Source organism: Nuphar pumila, chromosome 7 (assembly GCF_984573655.1).
Source record: "Nuphar pumila chromosome 7, dmNupPumi1.hap1.1, whole genome shotgun sequence".
Taxonomy (NCBI): domain Eukaryota; kingdom Viridiplantae; phylum Streptophyta; class Magnoliopsida; order Nymphaeales; family Nymphaeaceae; genus Nuphar; species Nuphar pumila.
In genome coordinates, this window is record NC_143255.1 from 7924070 (window position 1) to 7947509 (window position 23440).

The window sequence follows — 23440 nt, forward strand, 5'->3', positions numbered from 1 at the left end:
AGCGTCCCACACCACGTGTTATAACGCATCATCACGGAACTCAGCAGTAGCACTGGTGGTGTGACTGGTCATTACTAGACAAATGTTGCATGTTCTGCCCGTGCGCCGTTTGTGGGGTGTATCAAACGCAGCCTCAAGGATCAAAAGCACGAATTTTGATGGGTAAGGTGACTGAAAAACATCATTCATTAAGCTATGGGGTGTTAAGTTATAAACAAATTTGATTGAAAACTGAAAGGGGCATTACCAAATAGCTCACTGTACACTTATGAGGAGGAAATTCAGTCAAGGAACTACCCATTAATAAGAATTGCTTCTCTCTGGTGGTAACATTTTTGTGTCACTTAGCCAATAAACATTAGCTGTGATCTATCCTTTTTTTTAAGTTCTATTTTCATCACAATATGCTGGCAAGTGGGTATGGGCCATATTTTGTCCAAATCTCTTTTTTATGAAAAATTTCAGTGGCAGATTATATTTCATCCTCTTGCATGTGGATTCCTGTATGGCAGGAGTGCTCCCTGGCTTCAAAGAAACATGAAGAGAAGCTATGAATAATACTGAATCAACAAGAACTTGAACCATGTGGTTATCAATCTGAGTAGTGATACTCCCATATTGTTCAATTGGTACTAACACGGCCAAGATACGATTACTGTGCCTTTGTTTCCTCACTGGGAACCTTCTCCTCTGTATTACCAACTGAAACAAACGCTATAGCAATTTACATGGATAGCCTGAAAGCAAAAAATGCCTTGTTTTAGTTTGTGGCGAAGTCCATTTCGTGTTTGTCGTCTTCGCCTATCGTAAATTTTGCTAGGTTTTACAGCCACAGATGCATGTTTTGGTGCAACATAGCTGGTGGCACTTGCAGCAGGTTTAGATTTTCCATAAGAAGCTCCTTGGTAGTCGGTAAATAATGTTGTCCTCCAGTGATACGTGATATCACCATTTTTTGGGTGATAATACGCAGGTGGCTGCCGCCTAACGTTAAGGAGACAGCAGGTGGGGGACCATTAGGTAGGGCTCCTGGTTTAGTGAAATATCATGTCGTGTATACAGTCGATACCATAATGCACAAGGCAACCAGATTATTCATTTCCATATCGCAGTAAGGTGGACTCTAGTATCCCTGGGAACTTTACCTTCAAACTTTCATGTGGAAGATGATTGGTTTATGGGCGTGACGAACCTTATCTGGCTGGAGAACCATTGCTTGGTGTATGTATGGTGAAGTGCTTGGGCTGTTGTTAAGCAAGGGCGGCTCAAGAGAGGTTGAGGCCCTAAATATTCTTTCATTGTACATAAAAATTTTATTATTTATTAAAGGGGTTGCACCTCTTTTTTCTTAAATTCTTAATATCCTTCATATTTACAAATTGGATTTACACACACACACACACACACACACACACACATATATATATATACATATATTCATCAGACTACACCAAAAAAATATAAAATAGTTTAAAAATATTATCTAAAATCCACATTTCTTGCTTTTAATGATGCAAATGTATGGATTAAATCTTTATAGACAAGCTAATGAAATGATACTTCACTAATGAAATAGTGGCAGGCATTCAATGAAATCCTTTTGAGAATGAAAACTATTTTGGTATGAACTTCTATCAGTGTTTGTTGTAAGTGTTGGGATGAATTTGGATCTGAGGCTGTTGAAGGAATTGGAGACTCTGGGGAATTGGGAAATTAATGCAAATCAACATGTATAGACTAAATATTTGGAGGCCCCTCCAAAATATGAAGCCCTAGGCTGTGGCCTCAAATCTCAAAGAGGCCAGCTGGCCCGGTTGGTAAGAGATCAAGGATTTGAGTTTCATCTTCGTGTTTCAAACACACAAAGACGAAAAAGCCTTATGCATGAATTCTTATTGAATACGTGCTTGCTGCAATAAGCCATCTCCCTGCTACATTTTTCTTCCTCCGTTCTACTTTGTTCATGAGTACCTTTGTTGCCATTACAAGTCAGACACACAAGTTCGTACCTCGTTACAAAGTTGTCTATCTTTCATCACACGGAACATGCCAGATACAATTGATGGCACTGGATTTAGACTTCCCATAAGCATCTAGTGAATGTCTGGATCAACAGATATTTGAGGATGCTGGTAAGTTTTGCCAAATGCTATAAAAATTGATACAGGAGCATAGCGACAATTTTTTGGGTGCACAGGGTCCATTCAGATCTGCTTATAGTTTTGAACTTCTTTTCTTTTTTTTTTAAACCTCTTGTAATGGGTATTAGATCCAAACTACTCGATCCATATCCCAATTTAGTAGTCATTAGGATTAGGATGCTTTTATTAAAAAAGGTAGTTTAAGCCTGTTAGAATTATGATTCTTTTCCTATAAGTAACTGGGAGTTGGAATCCAAGATGTCTTATTTTCAGTTTATTTCAGTTATTTTTAATTTCATTTAATTCTTTGCAATTTCCTGTTATTTCTCACAATTTCCATTATATTTCTCACTTTTTCTAAATAAACTTGTAGTTGGGTTGAATTTTCTACAAATCCGTTCTTGGATTTATATAAAAAAATTCAACCAACAGCTTCAGTTGGTATCAGACATCTTTTTCTAGAGAACATGAGAGGGAAGTCTGCAAAGAGTCCCAACCAGATTCTAGCCCAAGCTGCCACCATAGATCCACCTGATAGTCTGCCTCATCACAACAATTGAGTGGGCTTTCCTAAGATTGAGCCTGAAAGGGATCAATTTTGCACCTGATAAGTTTGGATATCATCTGAACTGCCCTGTTAAATTTAAAAAGCTATTTATGTTCACAATCTTATTGTAAAATTTGATTTGCTTCACAGCCACATTTTATACAATACATATTACAAATATGACCATAATCTGATACAATGCGTACAAAACAACACAAATTTAAAACACACACATGCAAATATATGCAACCCACTCTACATGGAGTACTTAACACATCATTTATACCTTTGGATTATTTCATCTGTTCAAACTTAATTTTAAAATGAGAAATGCTATGGCTACCCCTTGGAGGTGGCAATAGTGGCCACCACCAATGGGATTTATCCATTTCGGAGGCCTCTACCAGCAAAACTAACTCTACATCTTCCATTTTTTGTTGCGAGGCAGGTTCACTATCCGTGTACCTTGGATTACCTTTGCATTTGGGTATTTGAAGGGAGCTTCATTGGAGTCAATTAGAAGATAGGGTCACCAAAGGTTCAGAATTGTGCTAACCGCTTCTTATCTAGGGCGGGTCACATTAATTTGGTGAGGTTCAACATTGCTCTCATGTTGTTAAACTACATAAAGATTTTTAAAACAAAAAATGACTGTACTGTGTGGTAAAATGATGTGTTTTCTTAAAAACTTCACAATTTGTGATATTATTTCTATGTCCAAAGTCACAAATAGCCAGCATTGGAATGCCTCATTTACCTTTTGCATGCGCACAACTGATAAAGTTCATGCGATATATCGCTCCGCTCCTCGGCTGCCACATACGTCCACTTAAAATGAGGTCCACACATTTTTTTGTGGACTTCACGAAGTTTACATAAAATTATATGCGAACTTCGTATTGAAACATCGCAAATACTTGACAAAGTTCGCATATATATCACAAAGTTTGCATAAACATATGGGCAAACTTTCTCTTAAACTGAAACTTCTGAACAACCCAAATACCCGATGAAGATCACATATATCTCACAAATTGCATATAAAAATTTAATGATTTGTAAATTTGTATTAATATAAATTTGTTCAATGATCTGTAAATTCAATGTTCTGTAATTCTAAATCTGTTAAATTTTAAGAGTGTAACTGATATTCATTGTATGTTTGTGTTAACATAAATTTGTATGCTTGTAATAGTTAAGAATTTGTAATACAAGGTTAATAATAAGTTCACACATAATTATGTGCAAACTTCATGAGATATATGCGTTGTCAGGTATTTGCAATATTGTAAAGTTTCAGTTTAAGAGAAAGTTTGCACATGTTTATGCAAACTTCATGATACATATGCAAACTTAGTTAGGTATTTGTGATGTTCTGATACAAAATTCGAGTTTAACAAGTTCACATATAATTTTATGCGAACTTCATGAAGTCCACCAAAAAAATGTGTGGACCTCATTTTAAGTGGGCGTATGTGACACCCGAAGAGCGAAAGAATATATCGCACAATCTTCATTAGTTTCACACATGCGAAGGGTAAAAGGGACATACGAATGCTGGCTATTTGTGATTTTGAACATAAAGAGAATATCGCAAATTGTGATGTTTAAAAAAAAACACATCATTTTTACCATACAATACGATCAATTTTCATTTTAAAAATCTCTAAGGTGGAAAAAATATTTATTAGACTAGTTCAGAGATTCATTTGGTCAGGCAAATCAAAAGACTCATATACTTATTGGTAAGTTGACATGCAATTGCTCAACCCCTTTATCTTGATGGTTTGGGGATACATAACTACAATAAATTTAACAAGGCACTTTTGACAAAATGATCACCGTCGATTTGTAAGAAAGAATTGAGAATTGTGATCATTTTCATTAAGAAATATAATTTAAATGGGTGGCCCTCCAACTGGTTAGAAAATCAAAATTGGAAGAGGCGTTCGGATGTTTGGAAGGGTTGTGTCACGGTTTTTGTAGATAGAATTGCAAATCATATTTTTCTCTGATGAGAGGAACAAATGGAGTCCCTTCTCACAGATACTGTTATAGATAGTCTCCAAAAAAGAAAGAATGATCATATAAAGCTGAAAATACTTGGTTCTGATGGCTGCTAACCATATTCAAACACTTAGAAAAGGAGTAAATGGGCTGTGAAAATGACCACCCAAGTTTACTATTGCTCCTCTCCTGGCATGACCATCTTGCACTTGTTCGCACACCGTACCCATACCCTCATGGTTCTATTTCTTTCATGTATCTTGAATTAAGAAAAGTTCTCAATTTTTGTACCTGCCATTTTGCCAATGCCAAACAGAGGGAGAACTGTACAAATGATCTCTGTACAGAAAGAAAAAGATGAGAACACTTTACTAAAGAGCAACATGAACAAAAAGAAGAGCTCCATCTACCTGTCAATGAGAAACAAGAAGCAAATTCCTCTCGTATGTTCTAACTTCAACTTGCCGGTATGTGAAAATAGATACTGCCACCTCTACCAAGCACCAATGGTTGCCATGTGCTGCACTGTGTGTTGAACGGTGAGTGAACTAGAAAGACAGAGCCAACTATGTATTATTCTCATCTTTACACATGGAATACTTGTCCCACGTTCAAGAGGCTTTCATGAGGCACATTGAATATAACACTGTTCTCCCTACATATTCTCCTAAGAAATGCATATAGATAGTCAACAGCAATCTTCTTAATAATCCCTGAACCTCTGCTTGCCCTCACTACGGTATTACCCATAATATGTACAATACCAGAATCCCTGCAGCTATTGAGATACTCAATTTCATCCACCTCTGTACTCTGACTCAGCTGGCCTGAGGACCTCAACCTAATGCTTGTCCCTAGAGGAGACCTTTCTGGCACAATGGCATCATTTGAAGACGATGTTAATTCTACCAAGGAAGAGACAGTGTCACCATTCCCGCAGGGCAGAGATTCTGCAGATTTTTCAGTATGCGTATACAAGCTATATTCTTCTGAATCAGAAACTCCCTCCATCATTGACTCAAGCCGAACAAACAGGAAAAGACTATTCAAGAGCATTTTCTCAAAATCATCATCTTTTTTATGTAGATCCTTGTACCCATATCTTGCAACACAACGAAACATATGGAAATTCTTTGGACCAATCCTTTTTACAAGAAATCTTTCTTCCTCTGGAACAGTATAGACAGGAAGATACTTGATACATACGAAGACTACAACAGAATGAATGGCTGGAAGATTCGTTATGAAGTGGGAAAAAATATGAGGTACCCCACTTGCAAGTTCTGTATATACAAGACCTATTCCAGGAACACGAACTAATCCTAGACTAGGACCTAGACCCAAAATCCATGCCATTGAGACCCTGCTGTGCATTTCAAATTCATACCTCTTCATTGTTCCGTAATGCCAAACATACATGATCAAAAGAAAAGCTGCAGAGATCACAAGAGGGACCCACCCACCCTGACCTACCTTGAACAACATGGCTAAAAAGTAGGAAAGCTCAACAGCCAGGGATAGCACTGTGAAGATCAAGACCAGAATCCAGTGTGTCCTCCATACCAGCAGCATTATCAGGATCATAAGAAATGTCGTAACCAGCATAACTATCACAACTGCGGTGCCTGTTCATAATAAGTTCACAATACCATAAGAAAAGACCACAATAAAATAAGATAAGCATACACCCAAGACACACATGCACATGCACACAACAGTAATCTAACAATCAAAATAGAATAATAGTCTATAATAGCAACATGTGAAAACAAGTTAAATTGACCAACAATAAGCTATTTAGCATTTTGGTACATCTGTATGATATATCTTCATAAGAGTGGTACGTACAGCGAATTCTCAATGCTTGTAGTAATATGAACCAAAGAACATAATGAATGTATGGAAAGAACAAAAGTAGCACCGCAACATGCCCATGTATGCATGCAGAGTAGGCCTGTATACGGGGAAACATGCATATGACTGACAGGCACTGGACACAGCCTAACCCATCATGTAAACTTACACACAGAAACACATATTCATTCATACATTTCTGTGATATGCATGGGGTGAGCATGCATACTAATACACATTTGTGAAAGAACATGATACTTGAGTAAATATTGAAAATTGTCAGGTTCAGGCATTTCCAAGTCTAGGAAAACTAATAATGGACCATTGATTTGATACATAGGCATTATTCTTCATAATTTTTATCTAAGGCACCAAGCCTATTAGATCAAAAAAATTAAGTTCACTTGAATGACGGATTCACTTTGCCTATTGAATGCACCTGAACCACAAACATGCACATACAAAAGGGAAAAAAAAGGAACACATATTCAATCATGCATTTCTGTGATGTGCATGGGTGGGCATGCATACTAATACACATTTGTGAAAGAACATAATACTGGCCTAAAATCTTGAAAATTGTCTGGTTCAGGCATTTCCAAGTCTAGGAAAACTAATAATGGACCATTGATTTGATACATAGGCATTATTCTTCATAATTTTTATCTAAGGCACCAATCCTATTAGATCAAACAAATTAAGTTAGTCACTTAATGACGGATTCACTTTGCCTATTGAATGCACCCAAACAACAAATAGGAGTGGGCAACGGGCCACGCGGGCCCAATGGGCTAAGCCAACCCAGCCCGCCATGGACCGGGTTTGGGTCAAGGTTTTAGGCTCAGGCCCATTAGCTACCGGGACAAAACCCGGCCCGTTCTCTTTGTGGGCTGGGTTCGGGTCGGCCCACGGGCTACCGGGCCAGCCTGACGAGCATGAGCTATTTATTAATTTTTTATAATATAAAAATAAAAAAATTAATTAATTGCATAGTAACTTGATAACTATTATTATTTACCTAATTAGTTGCATTAGTTTTATGAAAACTAGAAAGACAATTAGTTGGGTACATGGGAACTTGTTAATTATTTATTATTTACCTAATTAGTTGCACTAATTAGTTGGGTTTGGGCTGGGCCGGGACCAACCCGCTTCACATTGGCCCATTGGCCCAGGTCATGGGCTGCTCTTCAAATCCGAGCCCATTAAGAGCTGGGCTAAAGCCCGGCCAGTAAGTAAATGGGCTGGACCATCTCTGGGCCGCACTTAAAGCCTGATGGACCAAACTCTAAACGGGCCGGGCCGGACCGACGCCCACCCCTAACCACAAACATGCACATACAAAAGGGGAAAAAAGGAAGAAGAAAGATGAGAAGGGGGAATAAGAAAGAAGGCCACTGTATAGGTGGGAAATATCTGATAATTAACTGGATTTAAGTCCAGAGGCTGAGTTATCAACAATTTGCCATTATGAGATCCTGGTTTGTAACATCATTTTTTTGAAGGGTAGTGACATATGTGACACAGACTCTTCTAACAGGGCACCGCACCCACACCCATGCAGGTGTGACACTTGGACACGACTTCCTTTGTGTCGGGTGAAGTCAACTACATTGAGGTCCATTTCTATCCAAAAGTAGATTCAGTTAACTAGGGGTGCACATGAGCCAAGTCTGGGCTGTTCAAACTCAGCTCACTTTAAAATGACTAGATTCAAACTCGTCTCGAGCCTGAAGCCGAGCTTAAACGACACTGACCAGGCTCAGCTCAGTTGCTCGAGCCGAGCCGAGATTAAATAGTACTCCAAAAAGCTGTATGCAGTGAAGGGTTTTTGAGAAGTTGGGACTCAATCCCTAACCTCCCCAATGGTTGCACAAATGACCCACCATTATGCTAGATCATTTGTTTTGTTTACTGTTGCCCATAAAAATTTACAAATACTAAAAATTCCCTTGATTGTCATACAGCGAAAAAGTATAAGACGCAGTATTAGAAGTCCACACCTTTTGAATAAGAGGCGAACACCCTACCCACTAAGGTAACAATGACTTTTTGACTATAATCTGAAAACATATCATATATATATATATATATATATATATATACACAAGCTTAATTGAGTTTTTCAAGCCTAACTGAGTTCAGCAGCTTGATCAAGCCCGGCTCGTTTATGCACACCGAGCCTGGACTTGTGTTCAATCGCAGCTCATTTATGTTCACAAGCTTAATTGAGTTTTTCAAGCCTAACTGAGTTCAGCAGCTTGATCAAGCCCGGCTCGTTTATGCTCACCGAGCCTGGACTTGTGTTCAATCGCAGCTCATTTATGTTCACGGATGAGTTCGAGTCGAGCCTAAACGAGTCGAGCCCGAGCTGAGCTCGAGCTAGCTCGGTTCATTGTGCATCTCTACAGTTAATCCTAACCAAGTCCAGTTTTATCTATCTATCTATCTATCTATCTATCTATCTCTCTCTCTATATATATATAAAACCTCCCTGCACCCCCGCACCCAATTTTTTTTAAAGTGCCGCATCCGCACCCGCACCTATATGACATAGGGAGTGACTTGTCACTGTTCCCAGATTTCATTTTATAAAATTTTTCCTTTTCCTAAAAAAAAAGGAAGAAGACCAAACCAAAATCTAGGATTAAACTGGGGGATGCCTGCACTTACAGATACAATAACCAACAACATGATTTAGCATTTCTTGGCAAATCTTCAAGGACTGTGACTTAACCATGATCCCTTTGTTGCAAATGTGTCAAGGGAAAGTTAGTCCCAGAGTATTAGCCTTTCCTCTCCTGCCATGTGGGAACTCTCAATCCGGATAAAGCATGGAGAAAGAAGGCCCTAAAGTCTATTTTGTAAAATTTCCTTTTTGTTTCCTTGTTTGAGTTCAGGGTAGTGTATTTTGAGATCTCTCTGAATTCTCCACCTACCACTCCCAACAGTTTGACCCAGAATGCAGGGAAGCTGAAAAAAATCTCCTAAATAGGTAACAATGTCAAATTCTTGTTCAGCTAGTATGTCTGAATCACAATATCCATTTTCCCTATTCCTTCCATTTTCTATGAGCAAAAGCATCTAAATATAACCGATAATGGCGAGAGAAAAAAAGTAAGCAGGACTCCCTGAGTCAAACCTTATAATACTCCTGCCTCCACATCCATCCATGTATCAGGATTTATTAAACCTGCCCCAATATCCCTCTTCTGATTTTTTGCAATTTTCCCTAACCTTTCAATTACAGATTCCTTCCTATTCATAGTCATACAAATGCATGTTCGAATCAAGCACTTGCTAAGGTTGAAAGGCATAAAAACCTATATGTTTTGAAAGAGGCTTCAACTAAAGCACATCAGTCTATGTCCAATGTATTGGTACCTGATGTTTGGAGTCGTGGTAGTCAAATAAACTATGGCATAATTGTCTTGTCATTGCCACACCACATCATTAATTACTCCTACTTTTCATTAATGAAAATAATTTCAATTCTAACATGGCTAGGCCTGAGCGTGATCAACATGCCTGTATTGTCAGTTTGGCTTCATTTGCATCATCTTCTCTAAGGGATGGATCTTAAATAACAAAGTGCAAGGAAGTTCAAAAAATTAAACAAGTCCTTGAACCACTAAATCATATCAAACACAAATGAACAACTTCATAAATTAACCCAATGTATTTCACCTAGTTTACTTAATACCTTTTGTGTCTTTTTTCCCCTCATTTTACTCTCAAAAGTTCATTACCTTGTAGTGTCCTTCAGTGCCAACCACTTTTTGCATAAAGACAAACATTATTCTCTTTTCACTGTACTAATTTATTTGGACCCTAACCAAATCAAAGCATCGAAGGCTATCATTATAAATCAGTGAGCTACAAACAACAACAACAACAACAACTACAACTACGCCTTCATCCCAAAACAATTGAGGTCGGCGATATGAACCAAAAAAGAAAATCATTCTGGGTCTTCCACAAGAATCCTTCTCCTCCAATCATTTCTATCCAATGCCATGTCCTCGGTGAGGTTCAAAGCATTCATATCCTTTCCTATCACCTCCATCCATGTCTTCCTAGGCCTACCCCAACTTCTTTTAACTAATATATTTTCCCATTTCTCCATCCTTCTAACTGGAGCATCATTAGGCCTTCGCCGAATATGTCCAAACCACCGTAAACGATTCTCTCTCATCTTATTTTCAATGGGTGCAACACCTACCTTCTTACGTATCTCCTCGTTCCGAATCTTATCTTTTATTGTATTTCCACACATCCATCTCAGCATACGCATCTCAGCTACACTCATTTTTTGAATATGTTGTCTCTTGGCAGCCCAACATTCCGTACCATATAGTAAAGCGGGCCTAAAGTGAGCTACAAACAATTGAGTAAAATGTCCATCATTGTATATCACCATATTTTAAAGTGATTTCGTATGAAGTTTCAGAAGGAAGGCTTGACATTACAATTTGCACAAGATAAAAACACTAATTGGCACAAACTTACCATATGCGTTTCCAATCTGACTTGTATTTCTGAAACCAGCAGTAACAATGATGCAGAGAATCATAAGAATCCAATTAATATCTGGTATGTATATCTGTCTAAGAAACTTTTCTGAAGTGTGCACGACCTTGACCCTTGGGAAGCATCCAAGTGCAAGAGACTGCTTGATTATCGAAAATGTTGCAGAAATGGTTGCCTGACTAGCAACAACAGCTGCTGCAGTTGCAACTAGAAACATTGGCCAATATATGGACTCTACAATTAAAGAAAGACAAAAAAAAAGATTAGTAGAAATTTCATAATCAAAATGAATATAATCAGTAGTGAAGAATATGCACAACCTGGAATGGATCTATAAAAGGAATCCATGACATGATCCTGATGCTCAATAATGTATGCTGCTTGTCCTGTATATGCCAAAAGTAGGCATGGGAACACAACTACAGTGAATGCAATCTGCACAGAGAAGAAGTACAACTTTTAATGAAGTAAATAGAAAAAATACTAGGAACGAATTAAAACATTGCATGGGAAGACATCTAACCTGAACAGCCACCACAGAAAAATGAGACATATCAGCATAGAGTGCTTCGGTACCTACAACAATTAAAAAAACCATTTTGACAAGTGAAGAACATAATCCCACAAGAGTAAAAATGAATTTACTTTGAAAAGGGAAAGAAGAAAAAACCTGTAATGCTAAGCATAATCCCTCCAAGAGAGACCCAGCTTTCTTTCTTTCCACGCCTGAAATAGCGATAAATGTAAACTGGAGAGAAAGCTTTCAGTACCTTCTTATCATATTTCCATATATTGAAAGCTCCAATACCCCCGATAGAAACAAACCAAATAAGCACAATGGGAGCAAATAGCCATCCAACTCGGTCTGTCCCATAGTGTTGCATGCTAAACAAGCCAACCAATATAAGAACAGAGACAATCACGACAACATCTGAAAGATTACATGAGAAAATGTTAGACACCAGCTGCGATACATTGATAAGTGCATTGAACAGTTTGTACAAACAATGAAGTTCATTACCAAACATGTCATGTAATAAAAGCATACAGAAAAATACCATTGCTCATCTTGGGATGGTCTACTTTGATCCCTCCAGTCGCTGAAAGAACTGCCAAAAGGATCAGATAGTAAGGAGGAGTTTCATGCAGCAAATCTTACTGCCAAAAAAAGAAAAATTATCCATTGACAATCACACAATAAAAAGCAGGTGAAAAGAAGTTCAAGCCTATGCAATTAAATATATGGAAGGTAGAAAAGAAAGTTAAAAATAAAACTTAAGGTAGCTATGCTCTTGAGTAAACACTGAAGTGGTATTCAAATTCTGTGGGCTTTATAGGCCAAATCAAGTGCATGCATGCAATGGCAAGATATTATAACTAGTAAGTAACGTTCCAGTCAATGTGGAGACTACTTCGAAAGGAACGAAAGGTAGCGTTTATGCAAAAGTTCCAACACTTCCTTTGGGTTCTTTCGAATCATTTAAATTTATATTAATTCCAATGAAAGCAATACAAGGAGTATCTCCTACAATAGGAGATTAATGTTACCTAACCTTGTCCATGCCCAGCAAAGCCTGTGAGATGTGTGGTGAATTCAACATTCAAATTCATGCATGCTTCATGCCATGGCTACCTGGAAGCAGTGAAGAAATTTCTTGGGCATAGAGACATCTAACTGAGGACACAGCAGAGTAAATTTAACTCCAATATGTTTCTCTTCCCATCACAGCCTATTATGATATGAACAGGGTGTACAACTAGAATAATAAACAACCAGTCACTGGACATTATTTCTTCCTTGGCACTCATTTAGTTTCATGGTGTGGTCACAAAAATAAGCTATTTCTGGAGCCAACATGGAAGCAAATTACCAACCTGTAGTTACCACTACCAAGAAGGCTTGCTAACATTTGGTCCCATCACCTGCTCTGCATTATTGACGAAAGAGTGCTTCATACTACGATCATGTACACACTGATGGATGAGAAATTGTTTAATTTATTGGCACTAAGGACTAATAGTTGACATCCTCACAAAATAATTACTCAAGGTTGGCCCCAAAAAATGTTTTGTGGGGGAGGGCCCCCTCCCAAAGGACAGTATACTTGCGTGGGTGCTATCCATGGACAAGAGCAATACTCAAAACTCTTGGAAAAGTAAAGGTTTATAATTGCCAACCAGATGGTGTCTTTGTTTACGCTGATGAAACTACCTCCACTTATTCTGTTTTTGTAGTATCTTCCAGAATTTATCTAGGTTGGCACGGCCAGACCTTGACATTAATGTTCATGATGAATCATGTGTTAGGCACCTGCTAATGTGTCTGCCAATAATGAAAAAGATCTGGAAGTGGTGCTTTGTATAAAAATGCTGGATAATGTCGGCCTAGTGGGATGTATGGTTGGAGAGGAACAATAGGCTGTTCAAGAATGTTTTGGCCACTTTTTTTTTTCAGTCTAGTGCTTTTTCACTTGACAAGGATCAAGATTAAATGAATGTTCAATCTCTTTCAGTCCAAGAGATAGACATTTCTGACTTCTTGTTGAATAATAATCAAGTGAGACATTGTCTTACTCGGATCCACTGACAAGAAAAGGGTGGCAGATTGATTATTAGACACAGGATGTGAGCAAGTTATATCCAAAAGGCATTGATGCATAAAAAACCTTCTTTTGGCATGAGCTGGATCTTGATAGGCATATTCACTCGGATGTGGTAATGTATCATGTATATTATCAGCTGCTGATAGCCTGATCCAGCTAGTTTTGACTTGGCCAATTTTGTAATCAATTTTGATGATTGTACTGTTGGGTGTCGCCTCATCACCAAAACTGTCTTTTCCTGAAATAAAATCCTTTTTCTCTATTTTTTTTTTCTTTTAATGCTCACCATGTATGGCTTATGAGGAATGTCAAACATCAGCATACTCATTGTCTTTTATTATTATTATTATTTTTTCTGGATAGGTAAGCTGAGGGACAACCACAGATTCGAATTGGAGACCCCTCAGTTATGATAGCGAGACTTTCCATCCAGCTACCCCATTCAATCCCACACACATATCAATATATTAGTCATTGTTCTCTAGCAAGTCATCATACAGGAAAATTGTAAACTTTTACAGAAGCCATCCCTCCACCATTCCCCCCCCCCCCCCCCCCCCCCCAAAACACATTATAGAACAAAAAATGAACCATATAGAAGTAATTCATTTTTTCTGTCATGTTGCTCACATTTGTTGCTTCTCCTTTACCAGTGGCCTCTTCTCTCCTTCACACCTTTCTCTTTCTTCAGTTTCTATTATTTCTGTTCTCAAACAGGTCCTAGACAGCATCTCGTTGCTTGTGTTAGATTTTCATGTCACACGAAAGCTAACAATTTGTCCCCATCATCATCTTGGTTATCACACTCATAAGTCATGAGATTAGATGCTCAGAGTCTCAGTTGCAACAATATCAAGAATCTCTGTCCAATTTTATATTAAAATTGTATTGTGAAATTAGAAAATTTCCATACCCCCATCTAATAACCTGTAAAATTAACCAACTCCAATTGGTTAATAGTGTAAACCCACTGTATGCTTTTCAAGCAAACCTCAAGGAAAATGTGACTACACCACATTTCTTTCCATACAAACTGCTGAAAATGGTGCTAAAACAAAGGCAGTATTTTACAAATGACATGGTTCTGAATTTCATTTCTTATTACAATGGTTCTGGTAATTCAGGCGTTTCCCTCCAAACTATTTAATCCTTTTTGCTAGCCAAAATATTATAACTTGAGGGCTTTTGGATAGCCTATTCACCTAAATACTGATAAAAGATTCAAATATTATGTGCACATATTTGTGGAAATGCTAGAGTATAAGGTTTTTATGTGCTTCATCCCACTGGAAAAATTCATTGTATTACTAATTAGTCCATAGAGTATCTTCCTTAAGCCCATGATTGCAGTCTGCAACCATTGATCCTAATGAGTGGATATGTATGCAGTGGTGGGCTTGCTCGCAAACATTTAAAAAAACAATGGAAGAAAGATATTTGAGAGAGGGTTATGTGAGAACGCCTCCGGAATATGATTCCCTGCACAAACATCAAAACAAGAAGAAAGAAGATGGAAGAGAAAGTGAAGAATCTCAAAAGAGGTGTCACCCTAGGTGGGTGGCGTGTTTCTCTATCTATATGACTATTATGTTAGAAGTACACAATGGGTATATGGATCTAGAACTAAACCGACCCGATCCATTAGTGTACATATTCTAACATGCCCCCTCAAACATGGTGGAGAACCATTGATGCAGAGCAGGCTGTACTGCGTGACCCTGGCACGGCCAGGGAACCCGACCCACCACAAGGGATGGACGATCGGATCCAGCGGCAGGATCCGATCACAGGTAAGGTGACCCAATGCAAGGATGTACTGCACACCTACTCCAGAAGAGAGAAGGCCCGGCTCGCCACCGATCCGGTTCCAAAATGAAGTTGTCTCGAATCTGGATCCGGACCCGGATCCAGTGGTCATCTTTAAAAGCCCTGTCTAGGGTTGCATGAAGGGGACTTTTTGGAAGAATACAACAGCCTTTCTTTTCATCATTGTTTTCTTTTCCAGTTGTTTTCCATCTTCTTTATTCCTGTTCAATGTTTGTTCTTTTTTTCATTTATATTCAGCCCCTTGTTCATTGACATTGATATTGAAATAAAAATCAAGCCTTACCGTCTTGGTGGGCATTCTTATTCCATTCTGCCCAACGCACGACCATGAGGGTCGTGCCTTCAACAACCATCGTCAAGAACACGTGAAGACTGCATCAAAGTGGTATCAGATCCCAGGGTTTTCCTCCTTCGACAGCGACATGGGTCAAGAGGTGAGGAACGATCCAGCGATTGGAAAGGAACAGGAGGCGATCGACAGCGAAGATCCAATGGCGGAGCTGATGGCCATGATGACCAAAGTTCAAGAGGGTATGACGCGTGTAAGGACATTGCCGGTCTGTCAAAGCGTATGGACGGGGTCGAAGCGCGGATGGGTGGCCTTGAATCCAAAGTAGACGTGCATGCGGTGCTATTGAACCAGTTAGGCACACACGCGAACAACCCCGATGATATTACCGTTGTCGATCCAGCCTCGCTGACGCTCCAACACACGGTGCGACGAGAAGGCGTTGAGGAAACCCTGCACAGGGATGCAGGTTGCGACAATTCTCCCCATTCGGTACCTCTCCTCCATCTCGAATCAGCAGCGACTGTGGGTCGCCTAGTTCCGGGTTCCCTCCCACCGAACCATCAAGGTGCGAATGCACCCCAGCAGTGACAGCGAGTCCCTGTGACTGCATCGCAGGCTGGGCCCGAGCTGCAGGACCACAACGTTACGTTGGGCCCTGTCCCAGGCCTGGGCCCGTGGCCTTGTGCTGGGGAGCTCGCGCCACAAGGTGGGTCGGGCCTGCAGGGTCCCAGCGTCCCGCTGGGCACTGCTGGGGACCCAGGTTCCTTTATCCGACCCAAGAAGGCTGTGACCTTGGAATACCGGTCAAACCTCATTCATATGATATCATTCTATAAAGAATGAGGACGGCGGGTTATAGAAAGGAACGAAAGAGTAGAAAAATATGAGAAATTAAAAAGGATTCTTGGTTGGGGGTCAGGAATGGAATTTTTCGATTCGGTATGGATAAAAGATCTTCCTATGTTATACTATTCAATTCTCGACGATGAATTGATTTGATAGATCAGATATTGTTATTCATGATATTATAATCTGATTCAGTATCATCAGGATTCAATTAATCCAATCCCATTGAATTTCAAAATTATGGAGAAGGATTTATTATCTCTATGGGATTAGATCCTGATTTCTTGCGAAGCAAAATAAAATTAAATTATGAGATTTTCCCCCTTGACCCCGCGCGTGGGAGCCGTAAGGCGACAAACCCACGAGCGGGAGCAGGGGGGCCATGTGGACAGGTTTGGACTCGAGAAGGTCCAGACCCGAGTTTGTGAACATGGGGCCCGAGCTCGGGTGTCGTAGACCATCCTTTGGGTCCACGGGAGCGGGTCCGAGTTTTGAACCTACTTACCCAACCTACCCAGTTGGGTTTGGTTCACGGTTCGCCCCAAACCAGACCCAACCTGTTAGTTTTGACCCACAAAATGGATCCCATATCGACCCGAACCCATATCGGACCCGGACGGAGCTCAAGTTTGAATTTGAGCCGGGTCAAAACCAGACCCATAATCATATGGATCGTGGATCGAGTTCAAACCAAGCCTTTTATTCCCACAACTCGATCCTCGATCCAACCTATCCAAATCTGGGTCCGACGAGTAATTTAAGAATAGACCTGATCCACATCCAATCGGGCGAATCAACTCAATATTATACCAACCAAACCCTATACCCGAACCCGAACCAACCCATTAACCCAACCCCGATCCAGAACCCAATACTGTATCTGACCCAACACCACTATCCTAGCCCAACCCATAACCCAAACCCATATTATCCCATTCCTACCCACCTAGAACCCGAGACCCAACATACCCATCCACCTTACTTTGGACCTCCTGTCAACCCGATGCCCCAACGCCGGCCGCAGATGGCTCCCGCCCACAGGCAAGCCAGACCGAGGCAGATTCATCAGGGACCGGCGTGACCTGAGCGCCGACCATCAGTCGGAGTACGTCAGCATCAGCCGTCAGGCGAGCAGGACTGCAACAATGAAGCAATGTGGGACGATGATACTTTATGGAACGAGTACCCCGCAGGCATGGTGGAGGCCCGTCAACAGAGAGCACCAGAGTGCCCCTCCACGTACGGGGTGAAGCTGGAGCTTCCAGAGTTCGCAGGTCGGTTCGATGCGGAGCAGTTCTTCGACTGGTCTTATGTCGTCCAGTTCTTCTTTGACTACCATGATATAGTTGAGCCTCGTCGCGTCTCGCTAGCCTTCACTCGGTTGAGAGGACTAGCACAGACATGGTGGGTTGAGCTGCAGAGGTCAAGGGAGCGACAGGGACTAGAGCGCGTGCAGTCGTGGGAAGAGATGCAGAGGTTGATACAGTCCAAGTTCGTGCCGTCAGATCACGCCGAGCGAGCCTACAAAGAGTAGCAAACCTTGCGCCAGGGCACCCGAACTGTGGCGGAGTACACTGCTGAGTTCCATCGTCTTTCTCTACGAGTGCAGATCGAGGAGACCGCCCGCCAGCAAGTCACGAGGTACATTTCTGGTCTCCGTTTTGCCATTTCTGATGACTTTAGTTGTATCACAGTCGAGTCAATAGATCAGGCAAGCAGTTATGTCATGAATGTAGAGGAAAAGTTGAAGATGCGACATGAATATAGGACCACCCGTAGTGACCAGTCTAGTCAACCCAAGTCGAGTTTCCCAACCAGGGAAGCGAGCTCCCCTAGGACGGAAGACTCAAAGTCCACCCCTAGAGTTGACCCTAAAAAACCCGACCAATCTGGACTCGCTTACCACACTAGATCCAAAGCCAAGTCTAGTGAGTCTACTATTCGTTGCTTTAGGTGTCAGGAGTTAGGTCACGTTGCGTCTAAGTGCCCTACCATGAACAAGAATACACACTTCGTAGAGGGTATTGTTGAGTCGGTGTCCGATAGTAAGAGTGAGGGTGAGTCGTTCATTAAGGGGGATAACGAGAGGGAAGTTGTAGAGTTCGATAGTAATGTCGAAAATTTGTTGTCCATCCGTCATGTGTTGACCGCGCCCCAGAAGTCGGCCCCATCAAAATGGTTGAGGAATAATATTTTTAGAACCCGATGCAACTATGAGGGTCACGCGTGTGATGTTATCATTGATACCGGAGCATGCGAGAATATGGTGTCTGAGAGTGTAGTGTCTACCTTGAACCTAAACGCCGAGAAACTGTCCCAACCCTATAAGATAGCTTGGTTCAATAAGGGAAACGAGGTCCCCATCACCCAGCGTTGTTTAGTCCGGTTTTCCATGGAGGAACACTACCACAATGAGGTGTGGTGTGATGTAGCCCCTATGCACGCATGCCACATCCTTTTGGGACGTCCCTGGCAGTTTGACCGCAAAACCATTCATGATGGTCGTAGGAACACGTACTCGTTCATATTTAAGGGTCATAAGATAGTCCTTCCCGTCAATGAGACCGGGTTTCCCACGGTGGATAAGCCTGAGCGAGTTCCCCGACTTGCAGGTTTGTCCTACCGGTCTTTCTTGGATCATTGTCGGGAAGATGGTTATTGTTATGCCCTTGTAGCCAAGCCGTCGACGAGTACGCCCTTGGCCATTCTCACGGATATCGCAACCCTTATTAATGAGTTTCGCAACATTATGCGAGAAGACCTCCCAGATGGCCTTCCTTTCACGCAAATTGTGCACCATGCTATTGATTTTATGCCAGGGTCGAGTCTCCCCAATCTCCCCGCATATCGCATGAAGCCATCCGAGCATGCCGAGTTGTTGAGGCAGGTTCAGAAGTTGCTCCGGAAGGGCTTTATTCGTGAGAGTGTGAGCCCTTGTGCAGTGCCTGCCCTAGTCACTCCTAAGAAAGACGGGTCCATGCGCATGTGTGTTGATAGTCGAGCGATCAATCGCATCACTGTCAAATACCGTTTTCCCATCCCCCGTTTGGACGATATGTTTGATATGTTGTATGGTGCTTCCATTTTCTCCAAAATAGATTTAAAAAGCGGGTATCACCAGATCCGTATCCGGAAGGGGGATGAGTGGAAGACGGCATTCAAGACACGTGATGGATTGTATGAGTGGTTAGTCATGCCATTTGGGTTATCTAATGCCCCAAGTACTTTCATGAATATGATGACCCAAGTGTTGCGTCCCTGTATAGGAAAGTTTGTCGTTGTGTATTTTGATGATATCTTGATTTATAGCTCGTCTTTGTCTGACCATTTGAGTCACCTGCGTTAGGTCCTAGAGATTTTAAGGAGCAAAAAGTTATACGTCAATGCCAAAAAGTGTGAGTTTATGACGTCCAGTGTCGTGTTCTTAGGTTTTATTGTGTCTTCCGATGGAGTTAAGGCAAATCCTGCAAAAGTCCGTGCGATCGTAGACTGACCTACCACAAAGACTATAGGAGAGATCCGTAGTTTCCACGGGTTAGCCACTTTCTACCGTTGTTTTGTGCAAAATTTCAGCACCCTCATGGCCCCTATCACGGAATGCCTAAAGGGTACTAGTTTCCATTGGACGCCTGCCGCGAAAAAAGCCTTTACGATCATCAAAGAAAAAATGACTAGTGCCCCTATCTTAGCCCTTCCTGATTTCAGTGCAGTCCTTGTGGTGGAGTGCGATGCCTCTAAAGTGGGAATTGGCGCCGTCCTGAGTCAGAACCGCCGATCTGTTGCTTTCTTTAGTGAGAAGCTGACTCAGGCCGGGTGCCAGTATTCCACTTATGACGGTGAGTTTTATGTCGTTGTACAAGCCCTTCGTTATTGGAGGCATTATCTCATTTAGAAGGAGTTTGTCTTGTACACGGATCATGAGGCATTGAAGTATCTGAATAGTCAAAAGAAGCTGAGTGCTCGTCATGCCAAGTGGGTCAGCTTCTTGCAAGAGTACACCTTCACGATTCGCCATCAATCTGGTACTCTGAACAAGGTGGTTGACGCTCTTAGTAGGAAGAACAACCTTTTGATGACTATGTCACTGCAGGTCATTGGGTTCGAGCAGTGTAAGGAGTTATACCCGACGGACCCTGATTTTCAGCAAGTCTGGGAAGGGTGCCTCTCCTCTGATCGCACCGTCGACCACCGTTTTAGTATTCATAATGGTTACCTCTTTCATGGGAACAAGTTATGTGTACTTGATTTCTCTCTTAAGCTTCAGTTGATTTTCGAGTTACATGAGGGGGGGTTACCTGGGCATTTTGGACATGATAAGACGTTCGCTCTGTTAGATGAACGATACTTTTGGCCCAAAATAGGCAAAGATGTTAAGTTCGTTCAAAGTTGTCAAGTGTCTAAGGGTCATCGTCAAAATAGTGGTCTATATACTTTGTTACCCATCCCTGAGCGACCGTGGGAGCACGTGTCCATGGATTTTATCATGGGTCTTCCCAAAACCCCACGTCGTTTTGATTCAATTTTAGTCGTTATTGACCGGTTCTCCAAAATGGCTATTTTTGTCCCGTGTAAGCGAACCACCGACGCCTCATTAATAGCTTTCTATTACTTTAAAGACGTCACCCGCTTCCATGGTTTACCCCACACGATCAGCTCCGATCGTGACATGCGTTTTATGAGTCATTTTTGAAAATCGTTATGGGCCTTATTGAAGACCAATCTTTAGTTCAGTAGTGCGTATCACCTACAAACCGATGGTCAAACCGCACCTTAGGGAACTTGTTACGGAGTCTAGTACGGGAAAATGTCAAAACCTAGGACCTAGTCTTGCCTCAAGCCGAGTTTGCATATAACAGTTCCATTAACAGGTCCACGGGCAAGTCTCCTTTTCAAGTGGTTTATGGTCGGTCACCCACTCATGTCGTAGATCTAGCTCCAGTGTCCAGTCTCTCTGACCCAGCCCCAGATGCCTTTGATGTCGTTGAATACATGAGTGATATACATAGGCAAGTCCGAGCCAAACTCGTTGAGAGTTACGAAGCGTACAAAGCTTTCGTTAACCAAGATCGTCGTGATATCCAGTTTCAAGTTGGTCAGTTAGTTTGGGTTTACCTACGTCCTGAGCATTTTCCAGTGGGTACTTATAGTAAACTGAGTCCTAAGAAATATGGCCCATTGAAAGTCCTTCAGTGATTGGGTCCGAATGCCTACCTCCTAGAACTGCCCCAAGATTGGAACATTTCTCCAATTTTCAATGTGTCTGATCTATATGCTTACTGTGGGGATAAGTCGTCAGAGTCGACTTCTTCCCAACCAGGGGAGAATGATGCACAACAAGCTGTACCGCATGACCCTGGCATGGCCAGGGAACCCGACCCACCACAAGGGATGAACGATCAGATCCAGCAGCAGGATCCGATCACAGGTAAGGTGACCCGATGCAGGGATGTACTGCGCACCTACTCCAGAAGAGGAAAGGCTCGGCTCGCCACCGATCCGGTTCCAAAATGAAGCTGTCTCGGGTCTGGATCCGGACCCCAGACCCGAATCCAGTGATCATCTTTAAAATCCCTGTCTAGGGTTGCGTGAAGGGGACTTTTTGGAAGAATACAACAACCTTTCTTTTCAGCATTGTTTTCTTTTCCTGTCGTTTTCCATCTTCTTTATTCATGTTCACTGTTTGTTCTTTTTTTTTATTTATATTCAGCCCATTGTTCATTGACATTGATATTGAAATAAAAATCAAGCCTTACCATCTTGGTGGGCATTCTTGTTCCATTCTGCCCAACGCACGACCGTGAGGGTCGTGCCTTCAACAACCATCGTCAAGAACACGTGAAAGCTGCATCAACCATGGACAGTTTGGATTTTAAATCCCAATACCAATTTATTGGAAGAGCCTTAGTGAATAAATCTGCCACTCGATCTTCGCCACGAATGAACATGGGACAAATTTCCTTTAATTCAACTTTCTTTCTAACAAAATGATGATCAATTTCAACATGCTTCATTTTGTCATGCTAAACGGGATTGATGGAAATAGAAACCGCACTTCAATTGTCACAATAGACTAGGAAGCTGAAAACGACCTGGTGTAATCTGTAATGAAATATGCGGAAAAGAAAGGTATGTCCTACAATGGACATTCACACATAGAAATCAAAGAACAAGTCCAAAAGAGGACATACACAAAAGCCAATAATGGCTAGAAAGCATAAATTCTTATAAAGGCACTAAAGGGCTTGAAGAAGCCACACATTACAAAGGGGGAGACCCCACTTATTTATAGGCAAGAGAGGAGTGAGGGAGAGTTAGAGAAAAGCAAGAGAGAGGGACCATTGGGAGTCCCAACGACTCTTTGTTGGAGCCCCCAATGGCTGTGCATTAAATGCACAAAAAGGTACAAAAAAAAACAGAAAAAGAAATGAGAAAAAATAGAAAAAGAAAAAAGAAAAAAGAAAAAAGAAGAAATAGAAAAGTCTAAAATGCCCCTATTGGGCGAGATTACATAACTACCCCTTATCGGGTAGGGTATGATAAATATATTTATATATATATATAGATATAGATATATACATAAATATATAGATTACATATATTTTAACACCCTCCCTCAAGCTTTACGGGGATACAACGAAAAGCTTGTTGAGAAGAAACATGAACCGAGGAGCAGCAAGAACTTTGGTGAAGAAGTCCGCCAACTGGTACTCGGATGTGACGTAGGGCAGTGCTATGGTTCCTTTTAGGTATTCATCTCGAACATAGTGGCAATCCATCTCAATGTGTTTAGTAC

The 23440-nt window shown here is 41.2% G+C and overlaps 1 protein-coding gene across 3 annotated transcripts in view; it reads right to left on the reverse strand.

Moving 5' to 3' along the window:
• Positions 1-4949: 4949 nt before the first annotated feature.
• Positions 4950-23440, reverse strand: part of LOC149831029 (putative potassium transporter 11) — a 37298-nt gene continuing 18807 nt past the window's right edge. For 2 of the 3 annotated variants that reach the window (XR_016433257.1, XR_016433256.1), the window contains 7 exons: positions 12138-12188; positions 11750-12010; positions 11603-11655; positions 11400-11514; positions 11059-11313; positions 5106-6320; positions 4950-5034 (listed from right to left, as the gene is read on the reverse strand). Coding sequence is in view for 1 of the 3 variants with exons in the window: in XM_090013620.1 (XP_089869746.1) it covers positions 5281-6320; positions 11059-11313; positions 11400-11514; positions 11603-11655; positions 11750-12010; positions 12138-12188 (1775 nt within the window). In the remaining 2 variants the exon portion in view is untranslated. Of the gene's footprint in view, positions 6321-11058; positions 11314-11399; positions 11515-11602; positions 11656-11749; positions 12011-12137; positions 12189-23440 lie in introns of all 3 variants that reach the window. The other variant, XM_090013620.1, reaches the window with a different exon arrangement.